At 41.8% G+C, this 24,675-nt stretch overlaps 2 protein-coding genes across 6 annotated transcripts in view; one reads left to right on the plus strand and one right to left on the minus strand.

Annotated features, from left to right (window-relative positions):
- LOC113066181 (gastrula zinc finger protein XlCGF57.1) overlaps positions 1-4,068 on the minus strand; it is a 33,843-nt gene extending 29,775 nt beyond the window's left edge. Inside the window, exons 1-2 of one of the 3 annotated variants that reach the window (XM_026237939.1) lie at positions 3,267-4,058; positions 2,411-2,636 (exon numbers count right to left, since the gene is read on the minus strand). In XM_026237939.1, the coding sequence (XP_026093724.1) occupies positions 2,411-2,585 (175 nt within the window). In that variant the 5' untranslated portion in view covers positions 2,586-2,636; positions 3,267-4,058. Of the gene's footprint in view, positions 1-2,410; positions 2,637-3,266 lie in introns of those variants that run through there. The other 2 variants (XM_026237946.1, XM_026237932.1) reach the window with 2 other exon arrangements.
- LOC113066592 (gastrula zinc finger protein XlCGF8.2DB-like) lies at positions 1,111-24,675 on the plus strand. Of its 3 annotated transcripts, none has more exons than XM_026238530.1 (4): positions 1,111-1,130; positions 15,781-15,918; positions 19,695-19,889; positions 23,377-24,675. In XM_026238530.1, exons 3-4 carry the CDS (start codon positions 19,715-19,717, stop codon positions 24,378-24,380), a joined length of 1,179 nt encoding a protein of 392 aa, XP_026094315.1. In that variant the 5' UTR covers positions 1,111-1,130; positions 15,781-15,918; positions 19,695-19,714; the 3' UTR covers positions 24,381-24,675. The 3 variants fall into 3 exon arrangements, with proteins under 3 accessions (XP_026094315.1, XP_026094308.1, XP_026094299.1); XM_026238523.1 differs by lacking the exon at positions 1,111-1,130 and adding an exon at positions 14,324-14,378; XM_026238514.1 differs by lacking the exon at positions 1,111-1,130 and having other exon boundaries at positions 14,343-15,918.

Here is a 24,675-nt window from a genome sequence, read left to right on the forward strand (position 1 = left end):
GGCCACTCAAATTAAAGAATGCTAGTTTTACTGTCAATGTCACAACGAAATTAGTTTGTGGAAGGAAGTAGTACTGTATTAGAAAACTGTTATATGATATATATGTTTAGGGTCCAACAGTAATAGAATATTTACTGGTGCAAACTATGCAACCTTTTATGAAATTTCGCAGATTTGAATTAAAAATATGAGATCATGATTCATGTAAGTCATAAATTAATGTGTCAAGTGTCAAGGCACCGGCCTGATCTGAGTTTGTTTATGTTGTTTCCTGGTCTGTCTGGAGCACATGGCTTGTCAGTTGGTTTGTTTGCCATGTGCTCTATTGTCTAATGTTACCCGGCCTCTCTGGTTAACTTATCTCGCTAAGGTTACAACAGTTTTAGATCGTTACCCACCCTTTATTTTCCCCTCTTGTTTTCTGTCCTGTGCCAGATGGAATCTCTGCTCTACCGAGTTAACCTTGCACTTGTTTCTGTTGTTTGATCTTGTTCCAGTTCTATCTAGTTCCTTGTTTTTGAGCTCCTGCCTTTTAGTTTTTTTTTCCTACTCCTTATGCTCCCTAGCTACCCCTTCAGTTCTGGCTGTTGGACTCCCTTACTGCCTGCCTCCTCCCTCCCATCCCTCGCTGTTCTCGGGCCCCCGGTGTTCATTGGAGAGCTGGACTGTCTGCTTGCTCTGGGACTGTTACTCTCTACTATTTGACCAGGAACCACTTTCCTAGACCCCGCCTTCTGAACTGACATTCACCTTCTTGGGCTCGACTGGTTTCTCTTCTGGTTATCCTCTCGGACTGTGGCTTAAATCCTATTTTGTGTTTGAAACTCAATTTATCTGGCCACCATGGAATCAGCGGGGTCTGACCAGATCTGGGCAGCCATGTCTCCCTTCATTATCTTCTAATGTGACCACGCCCCCATGCTGAACACGCTATATAAACACGCTAGAAGATCACGCTAGAAGACAGCGAGACTGTTCTTCAAGTTTCTTTATTTTACTGTTTGCTTCGCGATGAGAGGAATAAGACATAAATCACCCCAAAAATATGTGATGTGGTTAAGGATTTGAGATTTGGATTTCCTCAGAAAAAAAGAATGAAGCACTTTATTCAGCAGAGATCATAAACATGAGTAAGTCTCTTTTTATGTATTTATATACTTGTACTAGTTTTCACATAACGTGTAAACATTTTATTTGGTAGACTTTTTCCAAAAGACTTTTTTCCAAACTATAATTCCTGACTAAATGTATAGTCAAGTGAAATATGATGAAGTTTCAATAACAATATACAATACTATACCATTCAAAAGCTTGATGTAAATAATATAAATGTAACAAATAAATGTAAATGTAACAAATCTTTTGTTCATTATCTGTCTCGGCTCTGTGTTCATCTTCAGTTCTCTCTTCACAGCAGTTCAGTCAGTGTACTGTTTGAGTAAATGAATTACTAACTCAGAGGGAGTGCTGCTTTGTTTTGAACTCTCTCACAACAGACCCGGAAGAGAGGACAATGCTGAATAAAGTTGTAGTTTTTGCTATTTTTGGACCAAAATGTATTTTCGATGCTTCAAAATATTCTAACTGACCCTCTGATGTCACATGGACTATTTTGATGATGTTTTTCTTACCTGAAACTGAGCTCTCGGACTAAATCTAAAATATCTTCAACTGTGTTCCGAAGATAAATGGACGTCTTACGGGTTTGGAAAGACATGAGGGTGAGATATTAATGACATAATTTTGGTTTTTCGATGAACTAACCCTTTAAGGGCGTTACATAAAATATCCCTTAATTGTTACTTAAAGGGATAGTTCACCATAAAATATAAATTCTGTCATCATTTACTCACCCACATGTCGTTCCAAACCTGTATGAGATGCTTTCTTATGTTGAACATAAATTAATATATTTTGAAGATTGCTGTTTAACAGTTGGTGGTTGCCATTGACTTAGTATTTTTTTTTCTACTATGGAAGTCAATGGGAACCACCAACTGTTTGATAACCAGCAATCTTCAAAATATCTTCTTTTATGTTCAACGTAAGAAAGCAACTCATACAGGTTTGGAACGGCATGAGGGTGAGTAAATGATGACAGAATTTATATTTTCAGGTCAACTATCCCTTTAAGGGTAATTTTAGGTGAAACATCATCAAACCCTAGCATTTCTCTTAAGCATCCCTTAAAACCCATTAAGTGTAACATAAAGCCCTTAAACATAATGAGTGCTATTGTTGTTTTCTCTGATGTGCAACATTTTCATACATGTTTACATCTCAAAAAATTTGTTTTGCGGTTTCATGACACTTTAATTACCACACTCATGAGATATTCACAAATATCATTCATTTAAACATTTTAATAAGGATCAAAGGAGTGAGTTCAGATTCAAGAATAAAAACAAACCTGTTTGTTCCTCAGTATCTTCATGCTTCAGACTGAATACTTCTCCAATCTTAATGTCTTCATTCTCCTCTTTAATAAACTCCATCTTTGGTTGTTCCTCAGTATCTTCTTCATGTTTGACTCTGAATGTTTCTTCAATCTTTATGTCTTTACTCTCCTCTTTAATAAACTCCATCTTTATAACTGTGTCAGGTGGATCTTCAGCAGGAGTTTTTCTTTCTTTGTCCTGTTTAAGATTAAAATAATTGACAGAAAGTGAATTATTTTCAAAATTCAATGCAGACTAAATCTCTGGGTGCATCTCAATCATCTCCTGAGTTCAGAGGTCATTGCACTGATGAGGGAGTCAATCAATCGGAGTGAGAGAGTTAAAGGATTTAAAACAACTGATTAAAATATATATTTAAATGTAAGATCATATTTGGGTATTTATTATTTGTATTTGGTATTCAAATATTTGTAAATAATATAAAATAGATTACACTTTTAAAAATTGCAGCTGGTTTGTAAAAGTTACATAACACAGTTTGTGTTTGTTCTCGTTCGTCTTGAGCGCGCGCTGACTCGAGCGATTCGAATCACTGAATCATTTAACAATTGATTCGTTTCAGATGATTCGGATTCTCAGTTTCTCTCTTTTCTTTCTCGAACTTGAACGATGTATTAATGCACGACAATCGGGAGCGAAATGAGACGCGCTTTTTCTGTTATTACTATGAGGATGAGCTTTACTCACTAAAATAACGTTAGATAAATATTTGAATATTTAAGATCAGTTCATTTAATGTATGTAGCTTGTAAAAACGTGTAAATTGATAGAACAGTTTGTACTGATTAAAAAATATTAAGCACAAACCTTTCTTCAGCCCAATCACAACAAATGCAGGAGCGCAGCTTTATGACGTCACACCGCCCGGCCAAAATAAAGGTACCGTTTTTTCCCTTCCTCTCTTGGTTAATGACGGATTGCAAACAACTGTACAAGAGTGTGTAACATCATTTCATTTTAATTGTTCTCATATTCTGCTCATTAACCCTGTGTCTTAAAGGAATGTAATGCCTTCCTTCCTGGTGTGCCTTCTCCATCTCCTTCTGATCCCAGTACTATTTCCCCCATTTCTTTTCCCCATTAAAAGCAAGGTGCTGTTTGGTCCTGTGTGATCCACTCTCTGTCTTGTCATGATAATTTCTCCCTGCCTGTTGCTTCCTCTATAACTTTCAGGGCTGACTGACTTTAGTATTTTATAATATCCCCTTCCTTCTTTGTCTTCCTCCCACCATCTCTGTCATATATCAGTCCTTCTTACTGCTTTTTGTTCACCTTTTCCAAGTGGTACTGGAACTGATATTTCTTTTTGCAATGCCTATTTTGTTAATTTGTCTGCATTTTCAGTCCCTTTCACTGGAGAGGAGAGGAGCAGGGGCGTAGCCATCTTTTCAGAATTGAGGGGGACAGAAATCACACACACACACACACACACACACGTACACACAGAGAGACATATACATTAGGGATATGCCGGTGTCTAATTTTCCTGTTGTGGTTAATTGATAATGCTTTTATCATGGTATATGGTATTATCACGGTATTGAAATAATACAGTATAACAGGTTAAATAACTTTTTTTCTTAAAACAAAAATAACTAAACATTTAAAACAAAGCAATACAGAAAAATATATAAAAGTTAAATGTTTTACACATTAAAGTGCAAACGAACTATAAAAACCAATAGGTATCACTTTACAGTAAGACCTCATTAGTTAACCTTAGTTAATGCATTAACATTCAAGGCAAGGCAAGTTTATTTATAGCACATTTCGTACACAATGGTAATTAAAAAAAAAGTAATGACGAAAAATAATCACAAAAATAAAAAGGAATTTAAGAACTTGAAAATGATAATGATTTAAAAATTTACTTAAAATTAATTTAAGACAGTTTAAAAATAGAAAATGATTTTAGATACAATACATAAAATATAGTGTAATCAGTTCGGACATCGCATAGTGCTCATTTAATAAGTGCACAACTAAACTATGAACAATAGCTACATTTGCTATAGGTGTTTTTAATCTTTGTTAAAAAATACAAGTTCTTGTTCAAGTTAGTTCATGTTAGCTCATTAAATAACACAGTTGCAACTTTCAATTTTAACAGTGTGTTATTAAATATTGGAATACCTAAGATTAATCAATGTTCAGAATAACTCTTTCATTGGCAGTTTGTTGATTAATGAAGCCATAATGTAAAGTGTGAATGAACATTAAAAGATCAAAACACTTTCAAACAATATCTAGGGCCAGATAAATAACATAAAAATTAAGTCTAAATATTTCAGTAGTTGGCTCTGTAATAAACACCATAGGGAAAACACAAATCTGAATGGTTATTTAAGATTATTTTTATGTTTACAGGGTAAGGGCTGCATTTAGCACCTTGTCTACATGAGAGCGCATGCGCTCTTTCAAGCAGCATACAGCGATGTTGTGCATTTTAAGCAGCTGATGGGAATAATATTCCTAAAATGCATTCAAAATTCTGAATAATTTGTAAAGTATATTTATTCACGGTATTTAGAAGTGCCCACGATAACAATATTGTGTATATGTCACAGTGTCTGGGTTGTTGTTCCCCGGGGTTCCACTAGATGTCCTCCTTCTCACGGTGTCTGTCCCAGATCACTTCCTGTTCCCTTATATGGTCACCTTCCTCCTTGTTACGTGATTGATTGTTCACCCCACCTGTCTCCTGTTTCCCAATTATCCTTCTGTGTATAAATACCCAGTCTGTCTTAGTCTATGTTACGGAGTCCTTGTTTGATGTCATTGTGTTTCAGGTCCATCAGTCTTGCTTTGCCTTACCCTATGTGTCTCATTCTCTCGTTCCACCAGACTTCCTCTACCTTCCCGTTCTTCCGAGTTCCCCGTTTCATCCGGTTCCCTTTTTGTTTGATTTGTCTCTCATGACTGTTTATTTTGTATTTACCCCTCTGTTTAAATAAAACCCTTACCTGCATTTGGATCTACCCTCTCTTTGTGTTTTCCCAATACCAATCGTGACAGAAGGACTCCGTCTTGCCTAGATCCAGCGGTGTGGGATTTCGAATCGGTTCCCCAGCCACCATGGAGGAACGGAGGGGGAGATTCCGGAACTTAATCACCCTTCATCAAGAGGGAAGTGAGGTGGGTGGCCTGGCGCAATTGTTTTGGACTATGGCAGTCGGGCTAGGTTACAATGATGCAGCACTAAAGGATTTATTTAATAATTGCCTGGATGATCCTTTACCTCAATGGGAGATGAAGGGGTTAGAGATACTGGACTTTTGGGGGTTTACCAATTACCTGCACCATCGTGCCCAGTGGGATGCAACAACCACACCAGAGTGTCCAGACAAGGCTGCCAGCTCAGCCCCACAGCACAAGATGGCCGCCACCCCAACCCCACAGCACAGGATGGCCGCCAACCCAGCCCCACAACCCAAGATGGCCACCAGCCCAGCCCCACAGCCCAAGATGGCCGCCAACCTAGCGTCACAGCCCAAGATGGCCGCCAGCCCAGCACCACAGCACAAGATGGCCGACTCAACGCCACCGACTCCCCATCGTAGAGGGCGGAGGAGGAGACAGGCAGCTACTGGTCCTCAGGACCCGAAGAACGTTCCCGAGCGGGCCGCTGCCGTCCATGAGGCCATGGCCGAGGCCGTTCCCGATGCGGTGCCCGCTAATGTTCCGGAGGCCGAGGCGGTGCCCGATGCTGTTCCCGAGGCGGAGCCCGATGCAGTTCCCGAGGCGGTGCCCGATGCAGTTCCCGAGGCGGAGCCCGATGCAGTTCCCGAGGCGGAGCCCGATGCAGTTCCCGAGGCGGAGCCCGATGCAGTTCCCGAGGCGGTGCCCGATGCAGTTCCCGAGGCGGTGCCCGATGCAGTTCCCGAGGCGGTGCCCGAGGCGGTGCCCGATGCTGTTCCCGAGGCGGAGCCCGATGCTGTTCCCGAGGCGGAGCCCGATGCTGTTCCCGAGGCGGAGCCCGATGCAGTTCCCGAGGCGGAGCCCGATGCAGTTCCCGAGGCGGAGCTCGATGCAGTTCCCGAGGCGGAGCTCGATGCGGTGCCCGATGCAGTTCCCGAGGCGGTGCCCGATGCAGTTCCCGAGGCGGTGCCCGATGCAGTTCCCGAGGCGGAGCCCGATGCGGTTCCCGATGCAGTTCCCGAGGCGGTGCCCGATGCAGTTCCCGAGGCGGTGCCCGAGGCGGTGCCCGATGCTGTTCCCGAGGCCGAGGCAGTTCCCGAGGCGGCGCCCGATGCAGTTCCCGAGGCGGTGCCCGATGCAGTTCCCGAGACGGTGCCCGATGCAGTTCCCGAGGCGGAGCCCGATGCAGTTCCCGAGGCGGTGCCCGAGGCGGTGCCCGATGCGGTTCCCGATGCGGTTCCCGATGCGGTTCCCGAGGCGGAGCCCGATGCAGTTCCCGAGGCAGTTCCCGAGGCGGTGCCCGATGCAGTTCCCGAGGCGGTGCCCGATGCAGTTCCGGAGGCGGTGCCCGATGCGGTTCCGGAGGCGGTGCCCGATGTTGTTCCCGAGGCGGTGCCCGATGCGGTTCCCGAGGCGGTGCCCGATGCGGTTCCCGATGCGGTTCCCGAGGCGGTGCCCGATGCGGTTCCCGAGGCGGTGCCCGATGCGGTTCCCGAGGCGGTGCCCGATGCAGTTCCCGAGGCGGTGCCCGATGCAGTTCCCGAGGCGGTGCCCGAGGCGGTGCCCGATGCTGTTCCCGAGGCCGAGGCAGTTCCCGAGGCGGCTCCCGAGGCAGTTCCCGAGGCGGCGCCCGATGCAGTTCCCGAGACGGTGCCCGATGCGGTTCCCGAGGCGGTGCCCGAGGCGGTGCCCGATGCGGTTCCCGAGGCGGTGCCCGAGGCGGTGCCCGAGGCGGTGCCCGATGCTGTTCCCGAGGCGGAGCCCGATGCTGTTCCCGAGGCGGAGCCCGATGCTGTTCCCGAGGCGGAGCCCGATGCGGTTCCGGAGGCGGTGCCCGATGCGGTTCCGGAGGCGGTGCCCGATGCGGTGCCCGATGCGGTTCCCGAGGCGGTGCCCGATGCGGTTCCCGATGCGGTTCCCGAGGCGGTGCCCGATGCGGTTCCCGAGGCGGTGCCCGATGCGGTTCCCGAGGCGGTGCCCGAGGCGGTGCCCGAGGCGGTGCCCGATGCTGTTCCCGAGGCGGAGCCCGATGCTGTTCCCGAGGCGGAGCCCGATGCTGTTCCCGAGGCGGAGCCCGATGCTGTTCCCGAGGCGGAGCCCGATGCAGTTCCCGAGGCGGAGCCCGATGCGGTTCCCGAGGCGGAGCCCGATGCGGTTCCCGAGGCGGAGCCCGATGCGGTTCCCGAGGCGGAGCTCGATGCGGTGCCCGATGCAGTGCCCGATGCGGTTCCCGAGGCGGTGCCCGATGCGGTTCCCGAGGCGGTGCCCGATGCAGTTCCCGAGGCGGTGCCCGATGCAGTTCCCGAGGCGGTGCCCGATGCAGTTCCCGAGGCGGTGCCCGATGCAGTTCCCGAGGCGGTGCCCGAGGCGGTGCCCGATGCTGTTCCCGAGGCCGAGGCAGTTCCCGAGGCGGCGCCCGATGCAGTTCCCGAGGCGGCGCCCGATGCAGTTCCCGAGGCGGTGCCCGATGCAGTTCCCGAGGCGGTGCCCGATGCAGTTCCCGAGGGGGAGCCCGATGCAGTTCCCGAGGCAGTTCCCGAGGCGGTGCCCGATGCTGTCTCCGAGGCGGAGCCCGATGCAGTTCCCGAGGCGGAGCCCGATGCAGTTCCCGAGGCGGAGCCCGAGGCGGTGCCCGATGCTGTCTCCGAGGCGGTGCCCGATGCAGTTCCCGATGCAGTTCCCGAGGCGGTGCTCGATGCAGTTCCCGATGCAGTTCCCGAGGCGGTGCCCGATGCAGTTCCCGAGGCGGTGCCCGATGCAGTTCCCGAGGCGGTGCCCGAGGCGGTGCCCGATGCTGTTCCCGAGGCCGAGGCAGTTCCCGAGGCGGCGCCCGATGCAGTTCCCGAGGCGGTGCCCGATGCAGTTCCCGAGGCGGTGCCCGATGCAGTTCCCGAGGCGGTGCCCGATGCAGTTCCCGAGGGGGAGCCCGATGCAGTTCCCGAGGCAGTTCCCGAGGCGGTGCCCGATGCTGTCTCCGAGGCGGAGCCCGATGCAGTTCCCGAGGCGGAGCCCGATGCAGTTCCCGAGGCGGAGCCCGAGGCGGTGCCCGATGCTGTCTCCGAGGCGGTGCCCGATGCAGTTCCCGATGCAGTTCCCGAGGCGGTGCTCGATGCAGTTCCCGAGGCGGTGCCCGATGCGGTTCCGGAGGCGGTGCCCGATGTTGTTCCCGAGGCGGTGCCCGATGCGGTTCCCGAGGCGGTGCCCGATGCGGTTCCCGAGGCGGTTCCCGAGGCGGTGCCCGATGCGGTTCCCGAGGCGGTGCCCGATGCGGTTCCCGAGGCGGTGCCCGATGCAGTTCCCGAGGCGGTGCCCGATGCGGTTCCCGAGGCGGTGCCCGATGCGGTTCCCGAGGCGGTGCCCGATGCAGTTCCCGAGGCGGTGCCCGATGCAGTTCCCGAGGCGGTGCCCGATGCAGTTCCCGAGGCGGTGCCCGATGCAGTTCCCGAGGCGGCGCCCGATGCAGTTCCCGAGGCGGCGCCCGATGCTGTTCCCGAGGCGGTGCCCGATGCGGTTCCCGAGGCGGTGCCCGATGCGGTTCCCGAGGCGGTGCCCGAGGCGGTTCCCGAGGCGGTGTCCGTTACGGTTCCCGAGGCGGTGACCACAAGGCCGTGGTGGTCTTCGGCTCCGCCCTGGGAGACTCTGGCGGTGACCACGAGGACGTGGTGGTCGTCCGCTCCACCCTGGGGGACTCTGGTGATGACCATGAGGACGTGGTGGTCTTCCGCTCCGCCCTGGAGGGCTTTGACTTTGACCACAAGGCCATGGTGGTCTTCCGCTCCGCCCTGGAGGGCTCTGGCCTTGACCACACGGCTGTGGTGGTCATCTGCTCCGTCCTAGTGGACGCCTCAACATGTCCTTCATGGACTTATGTTTTGTGTTTTTTGAGTTCTGTTTCTGTCTGTTCCTTTTAGTTTAGTCTGGCCCTCCGTCCCTCCCCCTGTACCTCCTCCGGTCCTCCTCCCTCCTGGTCTCCCGGTTTTATGTATCATTTCTGGTGTTTGTTCCCCTTGTGTTCCTTTTCTGGCCCTCCGTCCCTCCCCCTGAGCCTCCACCTGTCCGCCTCCCTCCTGGTCTCTGTGTCATGTTTTGTCTTTAAGCGTCTGGTAGCCGCTCCGTAGAGGGGGGGTACTGTCACAGTGTCTGGGTTGTTGTTCCCCGGGGTTCCACTAGATGTCCTCCTTCTCACGGTGTCTGTCCCAGATCACTTCCTGTTCCCTTATATGGTCACCTTCCTCCTTGTTACGTGATTGATTGTTCACCCCACCTGTCTCCTGTTTCCCAATTATCCTTCTGTGTATAAATACCCAGTCTGTCTTAGTCTATGTTACGGAGTCCTTGTTTGATGTCATTGTGTTTCAGGTCCATCAGTCTTGCTTTGCCTTACCCTATGTGTCTCATTCTCTCGTTCCACCAGACTTCCTCTACCTTCCCGTTCTTCCGAGTTCCCCGTTTCATCCGGTTCCCTTTTTGTTTGATTTGTCTCTCATGACTGTTTATTTTGTATTTACCCCTCTGTTTAAATAAAACCCTTACCTGCATTTGGATCTACCCTCTCTTTGTGTTTTCCCAATACCAATCGTGACAGTATATTAATCACAGCAATATATCGCATTACTGAATACCAGCACAAATCCTATATATATATATATATATATAAATACACTGGGGATCGAAAGTTTGGGCACCCTTTGCAGGTTCTGTGAAAATGCGAGTAATTAAAAAAAAAATAAGAGAGATCATACTAAATGCATGTTATATTTTATTTAGTACTGTCCTGAGTAAGCTATTGTACATAAAAGATATTAACATTTATTCCACAAGACAAAAAAAATGCTGAAATTATTAAAATAACCCCACTCAAAAGTTTGGGAACCCTTGGTTCTTAGTACTGTGTTCTGTTACCTGATGATCCTCGACTGTCTTTCTGTTTTGTGATGGTTGTGCATGAGTCCCTTGTTTGTTCTGAACAGTTAAACTGAGTAGCGTTCTTCAGAAAAATCTTTAAGGTCCTGCAGATTCTTCAGTTTTCCAACATCTTTGCATATGTGAACCCTTTCCAGCAGTGACTTTATGATTTTGAGATACACTTTATCAAACTGAGGACATTTGAGGGACTCCAACACAACTATTTAAAAAGATTCAAACATTCACTGATGCTCCAGAAGGAAACAAGATGCATTAAGAGCTGGGGGGTGAAAACTTTTTAACACGATGAAGATGGCCAAATTTTTCTTATTTTGTTGAAATATATATATTTTTCCATTTAGTTCTGCCCTTCGTAAGCAACAGAAGATACTTGTATGTTTCCCGGTACACAAATTATGTACAATTTACCTTGATCTTCAAATTCCAAAAGTTTTCACCCCCCAGCTCTTAATAATTTAGTCTTGTGGACTAAATGTTAATATCTTTTATGTACAATATCTTACTCAGGACAGTACTAAATAAAATATAACATGCATTTAGTATGATCTCTCTTATTTTTTGAAAATTACTCATATTTTCACAGATTCTGCAAGGGGTGCCCAAACTTTCGATCCCCACTGTATATATATATATATACAGGGCATATCCTCATCTGCTTGTTTGAAAGTCCATACTCTGCCAAATACACTGAAGTATAAGTGTAAGGTGTCACCAAAAAGAACACCTCATTCTCATGTTTGATCAAAGCAAGCTCAATCTGACCAAACTTGATTGACTCATCAGATTCCCATTTTAGGCAGAAAAATATGATCCCTTTTTGTAAAGGGTTCCCTTAAAGTTTACCTCATGGGATACAGAATCTGGTTCTGTAACCATGTGGGCTTGAACTGCACTGTACACTGCATAACTATAGAGGTGAGCATGATATGGAGTTGAGTTTTTTTGCCCTCAGCACTGATGCAAGGATTTGGTGCTGGTTTGCGAGTCACTGGCATACATTCTTAAAGTTTTGAGTTCTTCTTACACACCTCTTGAAGTAGGAGTGTTTACTCTCAAACCTCATTGTCCACAGTTACATTAGGGGGCCATGTTTGAGGATCAATGATGTGTAATGGAGAATATAGTGGTGCTTGGGTTTTAAATTATCAGAAGGAAACACTGCTTTTCTTGTTTCTAGCTATTCAGACACAACAATGTTGAAGTAAGCAATATGGGCAGTGGTTGATTGACGGAGCACACAAGTTCTTTCAAAGCGATCACTAGTTGCCACACTGGGTCATCTTTGTTCCCAATAATGACAGGCAGAAGTGTAAGGAGACGCCAGTTCTCAGCTGCTTACCACCTATTGTGTTGGCTTTTTCACTTACTCCGGGACATGAGTTGCAATCAGAGTCTTTGTAGGCAAATTGTGTGTTACGTTAGTTTTGCTCAGTGTATGTGAACCAGTGCTTAACCTTCATGAAGTAGCACAGGTAAATCGCTAAGTCATAAGTTAAAACTCCCTCAAATAAATCATGCCCTATGCATGGAGGAAAGCCTGGTTGACATGGAAATGTTTCAAGGAGTTAAAGACTGAGTCACAATGTATTCAGTATATACAATATATTATAACTTCATCAACATTACTCTGCTGCAATAACTGCACTGCTTCTTTGTAGGTATCAACTGTTGGTACAGGAAAACACTGACTTACATTTCCAAGTTGGTTCTTTTGCACATCACAGTACCTGCAGAAGTATTTGGAAGTGCCGAAATTCTGTGTGTAGCCACCAATGCAGTGTGAGCCCAAATTGTCACCTACAATAGATAATAGTCTTGGTCGAACCACATGAACAGACGTGGTAACAATTCAGTGTTCTTCGAGCTGTCTCAGGTCTGACAACATTCTAGAAAACTCTGTGTCATGACCAAAGTATCTTAAGTCAGTCTCTTTTTTCTTGATGACCCAAGTGGGTTGACCACATCAAACGCATCCTAATACAAGATCAGTTTTAAGATTATGTCACCTGCCTGCTTACAGCAATTCTGAAACTCAAAACACTTTTGCCACACATACAGGAATGCTACTGTAATGGAAATCACAACATGGGCTCAGGAATACTTCCGAACACAATCCACTGTGCCATTCACTGTTGACAGCTAAAACTCTATAGGTCAAAAAAGAAGCCATATCTAAACATGATCCAGAAGCGCAGGCATTTTCTCTGGGCCAAGGCTCATTTAAAATGGACTGTGGCAAAGTGGAAAACTGTTCTGTGGTCAGACGAATCAAAATCTGAAGTTCTTCTTGGTAAACTGGGACGCCATTTCTTCCGGACTAAAGAGGACAAGGACAACCCAAGTTGTTATCAGCGCTCAGTTCAGAAGCCTGCATCTCTGATGGTATGTGGTTGCATGAGTGTGTGTGGCATGGGCAGCTTACACATCTGGAAAGGCACCATCAATGCTGAAAGGTATATCCAAGTTCTAGAACAACACATGCTCCCATCCAGACAGCATCTCTTTCAGGGAAGATCTTGCATTTTCCAACATGACAATGCCAGACCACATACTGCATCACTGTCATAAATGTTTTTTTTTATTATTATTGCAGTTAGCTTAACTTTTGCAAATAAACATACATTTTATATTTTTTTAAGTTTTAAAATATGCTATATAATATATAAAAAGTAATATATATAAAACTTTTTAAAATATACAATTTATATTGTTTTATGTCGATGTCCCCACTCCAAGGGGATAAGGATAATCACTTCCATTTGGAATTTACCCGGGAACCATTCGGTACCGAAACTAATACCAGCACATCCATAATGCAGTGTGTAGAATGGCTACTATGATCTATATTTGCATATTTATTCATAATATTTTGTCCCTGGATGCTTACAAAAGGATAATGTTTCATTTATGTGCTGAAAACTTTCAAGCACTCAGAATTTTTGATGGTTCATGCTGAACTGGTGTTGATAAATGTACTCTATATTAATAAGTCAATTTAGATTGTCACTGTTTTAAGTTACATTGTCTGGAGAGTTTTTACAGTTTTTTAGTGTCCAAATTTTGTTTGTATTCTATTTATTTTAAATGGGAAAATTATAATCTATATAAAATTAAAACATTTACATGTGTGGAGATTTAATTTGTTTTACATAATTTTTGAGTAAACAGGAATATATTTTATAAAACAGGTTTAAGTTTATTTAATTAAATGTTTGAATGTTTTAAAATATATTTAAATTTATAGAAATAAATATATGGACATATATTGCTAATAAATAATTACATTTCATTATTATTAAGATATATTTAATATATGTTAACAATATTAAAAAGTGGCCAAAATCATACATATTTATATATTTACATATATTGTAGAAAATATATTTTCTGCTATTTGAATTTATGATATTTAAATATATGAAAATATATGAATTATTAATATATTTCAATCTATGTGACTTCTATATGGGGTTGAAGATGAAAAAAGTCTATCACATTTGACTATCACATTGTTTAACTTAGTTTCTTCATGCAAAACAAAGAGATACAATTTTTTAGCAATATGTTTATTGTTGCAAAGTTTTATAAACAAAAAATATAGTTTGTTAAAGTTTCTCCTTCTTTTATGGAATTTAAAATTTATTTTAGAATTGTATTGTCTTAAAACTCTTTCATTTGTATTATTTTGCTCATCATATACTGGTTGGATTTATTGTTAATGTGTTTAACAAAATAAAGAATTCCTCTATTATTCGAAGGTTTAATAGAGCAGAAAAAGTACTTTTATTTTGGTCTGGCGATGTGACGTCATAAGGCTGCGGCGCGCACCCGCGTCTGTGATTTGGCTGAAGAAAGGTGAGCGCTTTTATCAAAATATTGAAATCAATAAAACTAGTTTACGTTCAGTAGTAAGCGCGCGCGTGATAAAACGTAAACAATGCTGATTACTTTTGCTGCATCCAGTTGGCATTCTGTCCGTCTTCAATAGTATTCGAAAATATAATTAGTATGTCTCGAAGCATAGTGTGTTGAAAAGTATGCCAAGATTCCCGGATGGTCTGCTACTCAAAATGAAATGCACGCTGTAACAGTGCTGTGGTTCATAGTTCGATTAAAAGTACAAACATCGCGGAGACCAACGGACAGAGAAAGGAGAGTTGTCTAACCCACCGATCTATATATCTTATATTTTCTGTAATATAATGGAATATGTAGATAAAAATCGATACGGGTCAATTTTAACTCTTTAAACTAAATGATGATGACAAAATAATACAAATGTAACGTTACATAAATAAAATCCCATGTAAACGGATCAAATTGAGGCAAATAGCCTAATGTTACATTAAAGAGAGTTAGGCTAACAAACATGAATAAAATATACAAGCAGATACTGTCAAAACGGCAATAAAGAAATTAAATGATACCCTAGAAAAAAACTTGGAACTTTTGTGTATGTCTTGTCTATGTCAGCAGTCAGAATAATCCAATTTAAATGCAAAAAGTGCTCAATATAAGTGATAGGAAATAGCAATGTAATTGGCAGGTATTTTGAAATTAATTCATGAATGTACCATGACAGTCAAATGGTGTCATTCATTGATAGCCTACAATACTGCATTATAATGACAATAGAAAAAAAAAAATAATTCACAGAACTAGAGGAAGCCTAAGTTCATATTGTAGAACATAATACAGAATTTTACACAGTCAAAACTAATCAAGTCCAGCGGTTTTCAATGATTTATCAATCTGGACTGTGTAAATGATAACCATCACATAATCACATAAACCAGGATATTTAGTTTTGCTTTTGATTAATTAATTCAAATGTGAATGAGTTGCCGTAATAAAGCCTTCTTGTCATCTCACTCCACAATTACTCATGTTTTGAGAGTTGAGTCACTCTTTTTAACTTACATTAAGGCATTGTGACTACTTTAATATACAGTTATACTACATTCAAAATCAGATACGTAATAACTTCTCGGGCTAAAAGCTCGCCCAATTTTTGCAACACTGCCTAAAGGCAGGCACAGAAACGTGGTTTGAAACAGACCTTTTTTTGCTACATCACAAATTTTAATAACCAATAGCATCGAGAGATCCTGTCATAATGGTTGACAAATCATTAACTGTGCTGCAAAGCAGTTGCTGTAGTGAGAAGGCAGCCAGGTTAATACGGTAACTGTTATTTTATCTGTAGATGTTTTGTTAACTGTTATTATTTCCCCCTACTTTCTTTATTTGTATTTAGAACTGCAAACTTGAATAATAACCAGAGTCTCCCGGATTGACATCCACACGTCACGCGATATGATCTCGGGCACAATTTGGAATCACAAACTTGGCTGCATTTGAGTCTTCAAAGCATTTGAGGACACACTATCATAAAGTAAGTAAATTTAACCCAAGTTACAGTATCCACTATAGTTTTCTGCTAGTAAAAAGTTTTATCAGTTATTATCCGTGTATGATCCAGCACGAACAGTTAATGTTACCTCATGTAGTCAGTCATCAGTTTCCTTGCTTAAGTTGAGCATACCAGCTAATTTCTAGTTCAAACACATATAGTTTATTAAACCAATATTTCCACTTGCCCTAGCCGTTGTATTGTGTTTACTACAGTTTATTTAATGGATCAGGAGGCGCTGGCTGGTGTGGGACTAATTTGCATAAAGATCTTTAAAAGATGTTGTACTGCTGGGACATTGGCCTGACATTTGTTGACTTCATCATCACTGGCTCTCCACTGCAGAAAGTTGTGTAGTATAGATGTTGCTTTAACAACATCGTTAGCCACCCCAGGATAAACACCAATGATCAGTGGTGAGGATACCAAAGGCACACTTCACTGTCTTTCTGGCATGTGACAAATGGATGTTGAATGCTCATTTTTCTGAGTGTCCAGAGCCCTTTTCACATTGCACGTTGGTCCTGGAAAATTTCCGGGTCGTCTTCAGTGTGAAGGCAAACACGTCCCGGAATTGATTCTGGGATCGATCACGGGTTGGAGACCCAGTAACTAACATTTCCGGGTTCAGACCCAGAACAAGCTCTGTGTGAACAAAAGCCTAAGCCAATGGCATAAAGGGTGTGTCATTGTGCAACTCTTTTAACCAGGTGTTTTAATGACAGATCAACATTTGATCAACATCCGGTGTTGCTCAGGGCTTATATGATCACACGTTTGCCATATATACACAACACAACAATTTAGAAAAGTACAATGCCTGCAACAGTGGAATGTCTAATCTTATCCAACGTCCAAGCTATGGGATGATAGGAGTGACCAATATCTGAAATGGGAACGTAAGAAACAGTTATTTTTGGCACAAAGAATAATAATAATAATCACTAATAATTTCTGTGCAGTTTTGATTCACTATAATAACCGAAGACAAATGCAGAGCCGCTGTGCAGGGTATATAGTCTCCCTGAAATTTGTCTCCCTCATTGTAATTCTACGTCCTACCATGCTAGTGCCATCTAGCTACTATGGTTGCACGGTGCACCGATACTACAAAAGTATTGCGATTCTCGGAAATAAAAAACGTCACTGTTCCTAAATTTATTACTATCGATACTTCAAAGAATGTTTCAGTTTTATAAGAGACGTATTGCATGTTGGTGTGTGCAACGCACGCTTCCAGTGCCTCCCTATGGACGTCTGTGTTTTTTAGTGATGTGTCGTTCATGAATCGTTCTTTTTGAACGAATCTTTTAGGTGAATGAATCGTTCTCGTTCACGTCATCCACTGATTCCTATTACTCGTTCACTGAAGTTCCTCCCTCCACAGCAGCGCGGCGCTATTAGCAGCACATGCATAGTTCGTGAATAGTTCTGTGAACTGTTTCATCCTGTCAAAGAATTACTCAACCTCGAGCCAATAGCCTTTGAGCATTAGATGTGACGGAGCACGCGATTTGTTGAATGTAGTTAACAAATACGCCCTTCACTAAGGGAGTTTCAGTCTGAACGAGATCTAGAGATCTTATCGTTCGTGATTACTGATTACATGTTGTTCGTGAATGAGTTGAATGATTTGGTACATCTTGTTCGTGAACAAACTGAATTAGAGTAAACCGGAACAGTCGGCCATTTATCATGTCAATCTCGCAAAATGCAAAGTGCAGTTATAGGTACTGTGCACATATGCTTGTTTTCATATTTAGTTAATCCCTGATTTATGAATGTTAATATATATATGAACTGTCTGACCAAACAATTAAAAAGTTAATTATGCAAGAAACCTTGTGCTTTGTTCAATTGAAACAACTTAGACTTTATTGAATGTGATTATGCACACATTTTAATAAAGCCAAATCTGTTTTTGTAACAAGTGAGCATGTTCGTTTACTTAAGACATAACACATAAGACGCTCTTTTTTGCCACCTGTTGGTGTATTTTGTGTAATATGAAGAAATGGTTACTGAACAAATCATTTTGGTGAATGAACTGAAAATGAACAAATCTCTTTAAAGAATCAAAATTACCACACTAGTGTTTTTTCTCCTCACGCATGCACTAAAGAAGCCCCAGCTGTCATGTGACAAACACTACAGTAAGATGCTGCATGTGCGAGCACAAGTGATCCTGTGGCTGCCGGTCCACGACTGGTAGAAAAATATGATGCAAGGAGTGAAATATGAAAGTACTTTCAAAGTTCAGAATCAAGATAAAGTTATTTCTCTTATGTTTCTAATGATAACTGAGATAATGCTGCTAAATGTATTCTTTTTATACCTTGAATGTCATTGCTCTAATTTATTTTTGAGATTTTGATATTTCATATTTTGTTCAAATGTTTAATATATCTGCTGTTCATATTTTCATTTATTAGTGTGTTATATGATTAGAATGTTGTCCCGGTTTTAATATAAAGCACAGCAATGATATTTGAGAGTATTTTCCCTTTTCAGGAAAAGTATCGAAAAAGTATCTCAATTCTTGACTTGGTATCGGTATCGAAACAATAATTTTGGTATCATGAAAACACTACTAGCTACAGCTCCTTGAACAAGCCGATGGTATTCCCCTTATTAATTTCTGCGTTGGAGGGTGGAGTGAACCCAAACAGATCTCTGTCCTTTTTCTTGTCTGAGCGGCAACACCATTTTTATCAATGTCAAATGCCATAGCCAGTGCAATAATTTTATTTTTTTTCTGTTGAAAACAGTTAGTAACTACCGATTCTACTGTTTGCCTATTTCTATTATTTACATCCCTTGCACAACCCTCGCAATCTACACTGCACTTTAAACAAAACCCCAATGCTACAGTGACAAATTTGCTTACGTTAAACAAAACTTTTATGAACGGAATGAATAAGACTTATGTACCTGTGTTGTTAACACAAACACATCAGCCATAAAATAGTACAATGACAAATTCACATATGCAGTATTAAACCTCTAAATTTTAATAACAACATGATTTAGATGGATATAGCCTTGCATTGTAACCCAAATAAATAAGGTCAAAGACACTATCTTATATTATATAAAATAAATTAATATTTTATTAACAAAAGTAGTGCTTTTGGATATCCATCATATGTCTTCTCGCATTACACAACCTGCCCACCAACCCCCCACTCATAATATGTTACTGTGACTATGTTTAAATATACACGAAGGGATAGTTCACCCAAAAATAAAAATTCTGCCATTAAATACTAATTTCCCTCATTTCTTTCAAAACCAGTAAGACCTAGTTCACCTTCAGAACACAAATTAAGATATTTCTGATGGATTCTGAGAGCTATATGACCCTCCCATGGACAGCAAAGGTCCTTACACGATCAACGTCCAGAAATGTAGCAAGGAGTTCAGTAAAATAATCCATGAGACACCAGGGGTACTAACCATAATTAGAAAGCTGCGAGAATACTTTGTGCACAAAAAAATACTCTGGTCTTCAAGAATTGTTAAATCAAGTCATTTTTAATTTGTGTTCCGAAGATGAACATAGGTCTTTTATGGGTCATGAATGACACAAGGGTGAGTAATTAATGGCAGAATTGCATTTTTGGGTGAATTAACCCTATTATGTATTAAATGGAAATATCATAAATGCTCCGTAGTTAATGAGGAATTGAGAGCACTCCACACTTATATAAGATCTATGTTGTTGATAACGTAAGCAATTTGTGATTTATCTCTTACAGATTTATATAATATTATATAGATGGCATTTTTTAAAGTGGAGAGTGAAGACATGAAGATTGAAGAAACATTCAGAGTCAATTATGAAGATAATGAGGAACAAACACGGATGGTGTTTATTAAAGATGAGAGTGAAGACCCGAAGGTTGAAGAAACATTCAGAGTCAAACACGAAGAAGATACTGAAGAACAAACAGGTTGGTTTTCATTCTTAAAGCTGAACTCACTCATTTGATCCTTATAAAAATACCCAACTCTACAGAAAGGATTTTGAAATGATGTCTACCAAGCTCTGATAATGTAGGGAATATTATATTAACAGATTGTCCACATAATAAAACAACAGGCCAATGTCACTTTAAGGGTATGGTTATCCAGGTTGCTATATATCTGCACCAAGTTCTTTACTTGAAAAAATATGATCAGAGTCATTGGAGACCAGAAATTGTTTGGTTACCCACATTCTTTAAAGTTTCGTCTTTGACGTTCAGCAGAAGAAAGAAATTATTATAGTGTCATAACAACTGTGTAAACAATGATGAAATGCTTTGATGGTCCACTGTGAGCAACTGAATGCTTCTTTGCAAACTGAGCATTCATCATTAGTTACTGGACTGTTTCCCAATTAGCCCAACACAGGTATACCATTTTTTTTAAAGGACAGATATGAGGTCTAGATGCTTTCCAAGGGTGCCCAACCCTGCTCCTGGCGATCGACTGTCCTGCAAAGTTTGGCTCCAAGCCTCCAACCCTAATCAAACACCCCTGCCTTTAATTTGTAAGTTGGCCTGAAGACCTTAATTAGTTGCTTCAGGTGTGTTTGATTAGGATTGGAGCTAAACTTTGCAGGACAGTCGGTCGCCAGGAGCAGGGTTGGGCACCCGTTTTAAACCATGCAGATTTAGCACATACTGCCTTAACGGCGCGTGATTCACAGACTCCATTGCTATGTAAACAATGATACCAAAATGCAATCACATGCAAATGGACTTCACAAATACTCCATTTTAAATTTCATTATAATTGCTATTAGTATTATAAACAGTACAAAGTACTTACTTGTTGATTCAAATTTGGCCTTTTTAAAATACAAGAAAAATTGTCCTGTATTGATTTGATACGGAACACATCAATTTAACTTTAAATATAGGACAGTTCCGTACATTAAGGGATGGGTGGCAACCATACATCATGTGGACAGACAGACAGAGATAGTTTTTCCCAGTAACAGCTGTAATCAAATAAGCTCTATGCTCACAAACACTGCTCGGGCATTATAGGCAAGATTAAATGAAAATGACATCCTTAATTTTCAGAAGACAGTCAGTTTCCTTCAGAAATACAGTGCTATAAAAACACCCGCACTGGGTTTCGACTTTGACAGGTGCTGTACTCAAGTTTATTGAACAAAGTCAAAGCCTTTTGGAAAATCTATTTGTGGCAGTCAGTATTGATATTGTGGTGGGGAAAAGCTGATCTAAATATTACAAATTAAAATGAAATGTGCTTGCTTGAATTCTTTCATTTGATCTGGGTGTCTGTAAAGCGCTTTGCTTTTTTTTTGATCATCATCACTTCAAATGGAAAGAAATTTTAAGTTGGGGTGCTCCGATCACGATCGGCCGATCGTTAATGCGCATCTCGTCAGTAAAGCCGGTTTTCTAATCAGTGGTTAATTCCATCAGGTGCGTGATTTTACATTGAGCAGCTGTTACTACACAGAGCCGTTGTTAAGAAGATGAGAAGCTGAGAAGATGGGCCAATAAACGCTGAAAATTAACGTGATTTGCGCATCTTCTCTATTAACAACGGCTCTGTGTAGTAACAGCTGCTCTATGAGAAATCACGCACCTGATGGAATTAACCGCTGATTAGAGAACCGGCTTTACTGACGGGATGCGCATAACGATCGGCCGATCGTGATCGGAGCACCCCTAATTTAAAATCACATTTAAGACTAGTGGGCGATTGTTTTATTTAAACATTTTTGACAGCTGATGTCGATTTCTTGGGTGACCAATTGCCGATATAATTGTATTTTAATTAATTTATAAGAAATTTGAAATTGTTTGAAAATGACACAAAACATTTGTAAAATAAACATTTATATACTAAAATGACAAAGTATTTTTTAAAAACAAATATTTAATACAATTATAATCAAAAAGGAAGTAAACATCCTAATCAACAGCGCACTCTGTATTCTGGTTAGTTTGCGTGCATTGGGAATTATGTTTTTTCAAATAAGGCCAAGGTAAAACTTATTTTACATACAGCACACAGTTAAAATGACAGTGGGCAAAAGCATGAAGCGCAGTATATTTTGAATTCACGAGTTTAAAGTTTGCTCATCGCGCGTCTCTATTGAAGCTGAACTCTCCTCCTGTCAGCATTCAGTTCGCACGGATCAACCGTCATGCAGAGAACGTGATCATACAGGATACAAATGCACACTTCACAAGATGTCACAACTGGATTCGACTAAGGGCTGTTACATAGTCAACGCATCGGTACGCATCCGTAAGGCTACGCATCACTACGCTTCGGCCGCCATTATGCATCGGTGCGTAACCAAATGTGTCGTCCTAGTTTTTGATACGTGACACGCCGATGCACGCAATACTATGCGTTGTCAGTGAGGGCGACATTGCAACTATTGTACATTAATTCAAGTACATTATGTTTACAGGAGAAGAAGGTTTGAATACAATGGTGGACAAAAAGAGGAAAAATAATGCGAGCTTATATGTATACATCCACATTTATATGATGCCTGTTGTGAGGTACCGCAGGCCTTTGCGAAGCACTAATCAGGTTGTGGTGATTTTGGTGAGCCTCTGGGATAAAGCGGTCACTTGTGAAAGCAATTCATCAAATTTTGCTGACATCCTAAAGTACTGGAAATGTCTCTCCTTGTCCAGGCTTTGCATTGGGAGCCCCAGAGACACAAACTCCCCATCCTGATCTCTTCTTTGATTTAAAGGGCGAGCATACCACCGCCTATCGCTGTAAATTCAGCAATAGAATGCACTCCTCTTCAGTTGTCATTTTGATCTAAATATCACATGACCTGACTCCACTAATATCACCTTACTCTACCACCCCCTGTTGCGTGAGCGGTGTATTGCATACACACTCCGCCGTGACGATTGCGTCTACTGTTTAGACTATGAAAGGGATTGCGTCGCTCGCGTTGACCGTAACGGCCCTATTTTTGTACAATTTTTAAAAGTAGATGTTGAGTAGTTATTCAAAGATTTGTTTAAATGATAAAAATGCATATTTTTTGAATGCTGACGGCAAACAAGAAAGTATTATAATGTTTGCCTTTCTAATACTAACAATATGAACGCAAACAATACTTTTTTGTATACACATTTTTTGTTGTTTCTAAGAGTTCTATCTGATTATTGAACAGTTCTCTGTTAGACTGAACTGTGAACGATGACTGTGAACTAATAGAGGAAGAACTGTGTGCTCAGGTGCTGCTGTTATCAGCACTGTCAAAAATAAGTTCCAACTTATAAGCCGATGCCAATATTTGAAAAATTCCAAAATATTTTCCAACCACTATTTAACACCTTTAATAACTTAGTGTGTATAAGATCTATGTTGTTGGATTTGATGTTTGTTCTTTCTGCCATTACAAATAGTGTTAATCTGGATTTGTCTTTTTTGCATTAGACCTGATGACACTGAAAGCGGAGAGTCAAGAACTCTGTGAAAAGGAAGACAATGTTCAGCATGAGAAATATAATTTCATGACTGGAGAAAAATCATTTAGTTGCTCACCTACTGAAAAGACTTCACAAAAAAGAGCTCAAAAGACAGTAGACAGAAGTTATTTCATCTGCCAACAGTGTGGGAAAAGATTCACTAGAAAATATCGTCTTGAAGTCCACATGAGAGTTCATACTGGAGAAAAGCCTTTCACCTGCCAACAGTGTGGAAAGAGTTTCATTAATAATCCAAACCTTAAAAAACACATGAGAATTCATACTGGAGAGAAACCTTTCACCTGCCAACAGTGTGGAAAGAGTTTCAGTAATAAAACAACCCTTAAAAACCACACAAGAATTCATACTGGAGAGAAACCTTACACATGTTCTCAATGTGGAAAAAGTTTTACATATAAACACTGCCTCGATGACCACAAGATAATTCATACTGGAGAGAAACCCTTCACCTGCAAACTGTGTGGAAAGAGTTACACTCACAAAAGAAACCTTAGAGACCACATAAGAACTCATACTGGAGAGAGACCTTACACATGCTCTCAGTGCGGAAAAAGTTTTAATCTTAAAAAACACCTCGATGACCACAAGATCATTCATACTGGAGAGAAACCTTTCACCTGCCAACAGTGTGGGAAGCGTTTCACTCACAAAGGAAACCTTAGAGACCATATGAGAGTTCATACTGGAGTGAAGCCTGTCGCTTGCAAACTGTGTGGAAAAAACTTTATTCGAAAACCAAACCTTAAATACCACATGAAAATTCACTCTGGAGAGAAGCCTTACACATGCCAACAATGTGGGAAGAATTTTACACAAAAACAACACCTCGTTGGCCACATGAAAACTCATACTGGAGAGAAACCTTTTACCTGCCAACAATGTGGAAAGAGTTTTATTCAAAATGGAAACCTTAACAGACACATGAAGATTCATACTGGAGACAAGCCATGATTTTTGAAAGCAAAGAAGCTTTTTGACGTGTACAGTCACACTAGAGTGATTATTGTTCAGTTTGTCCTGTGATTAACTGCTAAATTCGGATATGCTTTCGTGTTTGGCTGGTTTGGAGCCAGAGATGGATGTGTTCAGTGCTTGTCATATCCCTTATGAAAATTAACCATGCTTTTACAATAGTAAAACTGTAACAACCATGACTGTACTAACCACAATTTTACTAAAGTTGGTTGAATTACATTTAACAAAAGTTGTGTAATGAACTTCTTCCAAATAAAAAGGCAACACTTTA

The sequence above is a fragment of the Carassius auratus genome, chromosome 4 (genome assembly GCF_003368295.1).
Source record: "Carassius auratus strain Wakin chromosome 4, ASM336829v1, whole genome shotgun sequence".
NCBI classification, from domain to species: domain Eukaryota; kingdom Metazoa; phylum Chordata; class Actinopteri; order Cypriniformes; family Cyprinidae; genus Carassius; species Carassius auratus.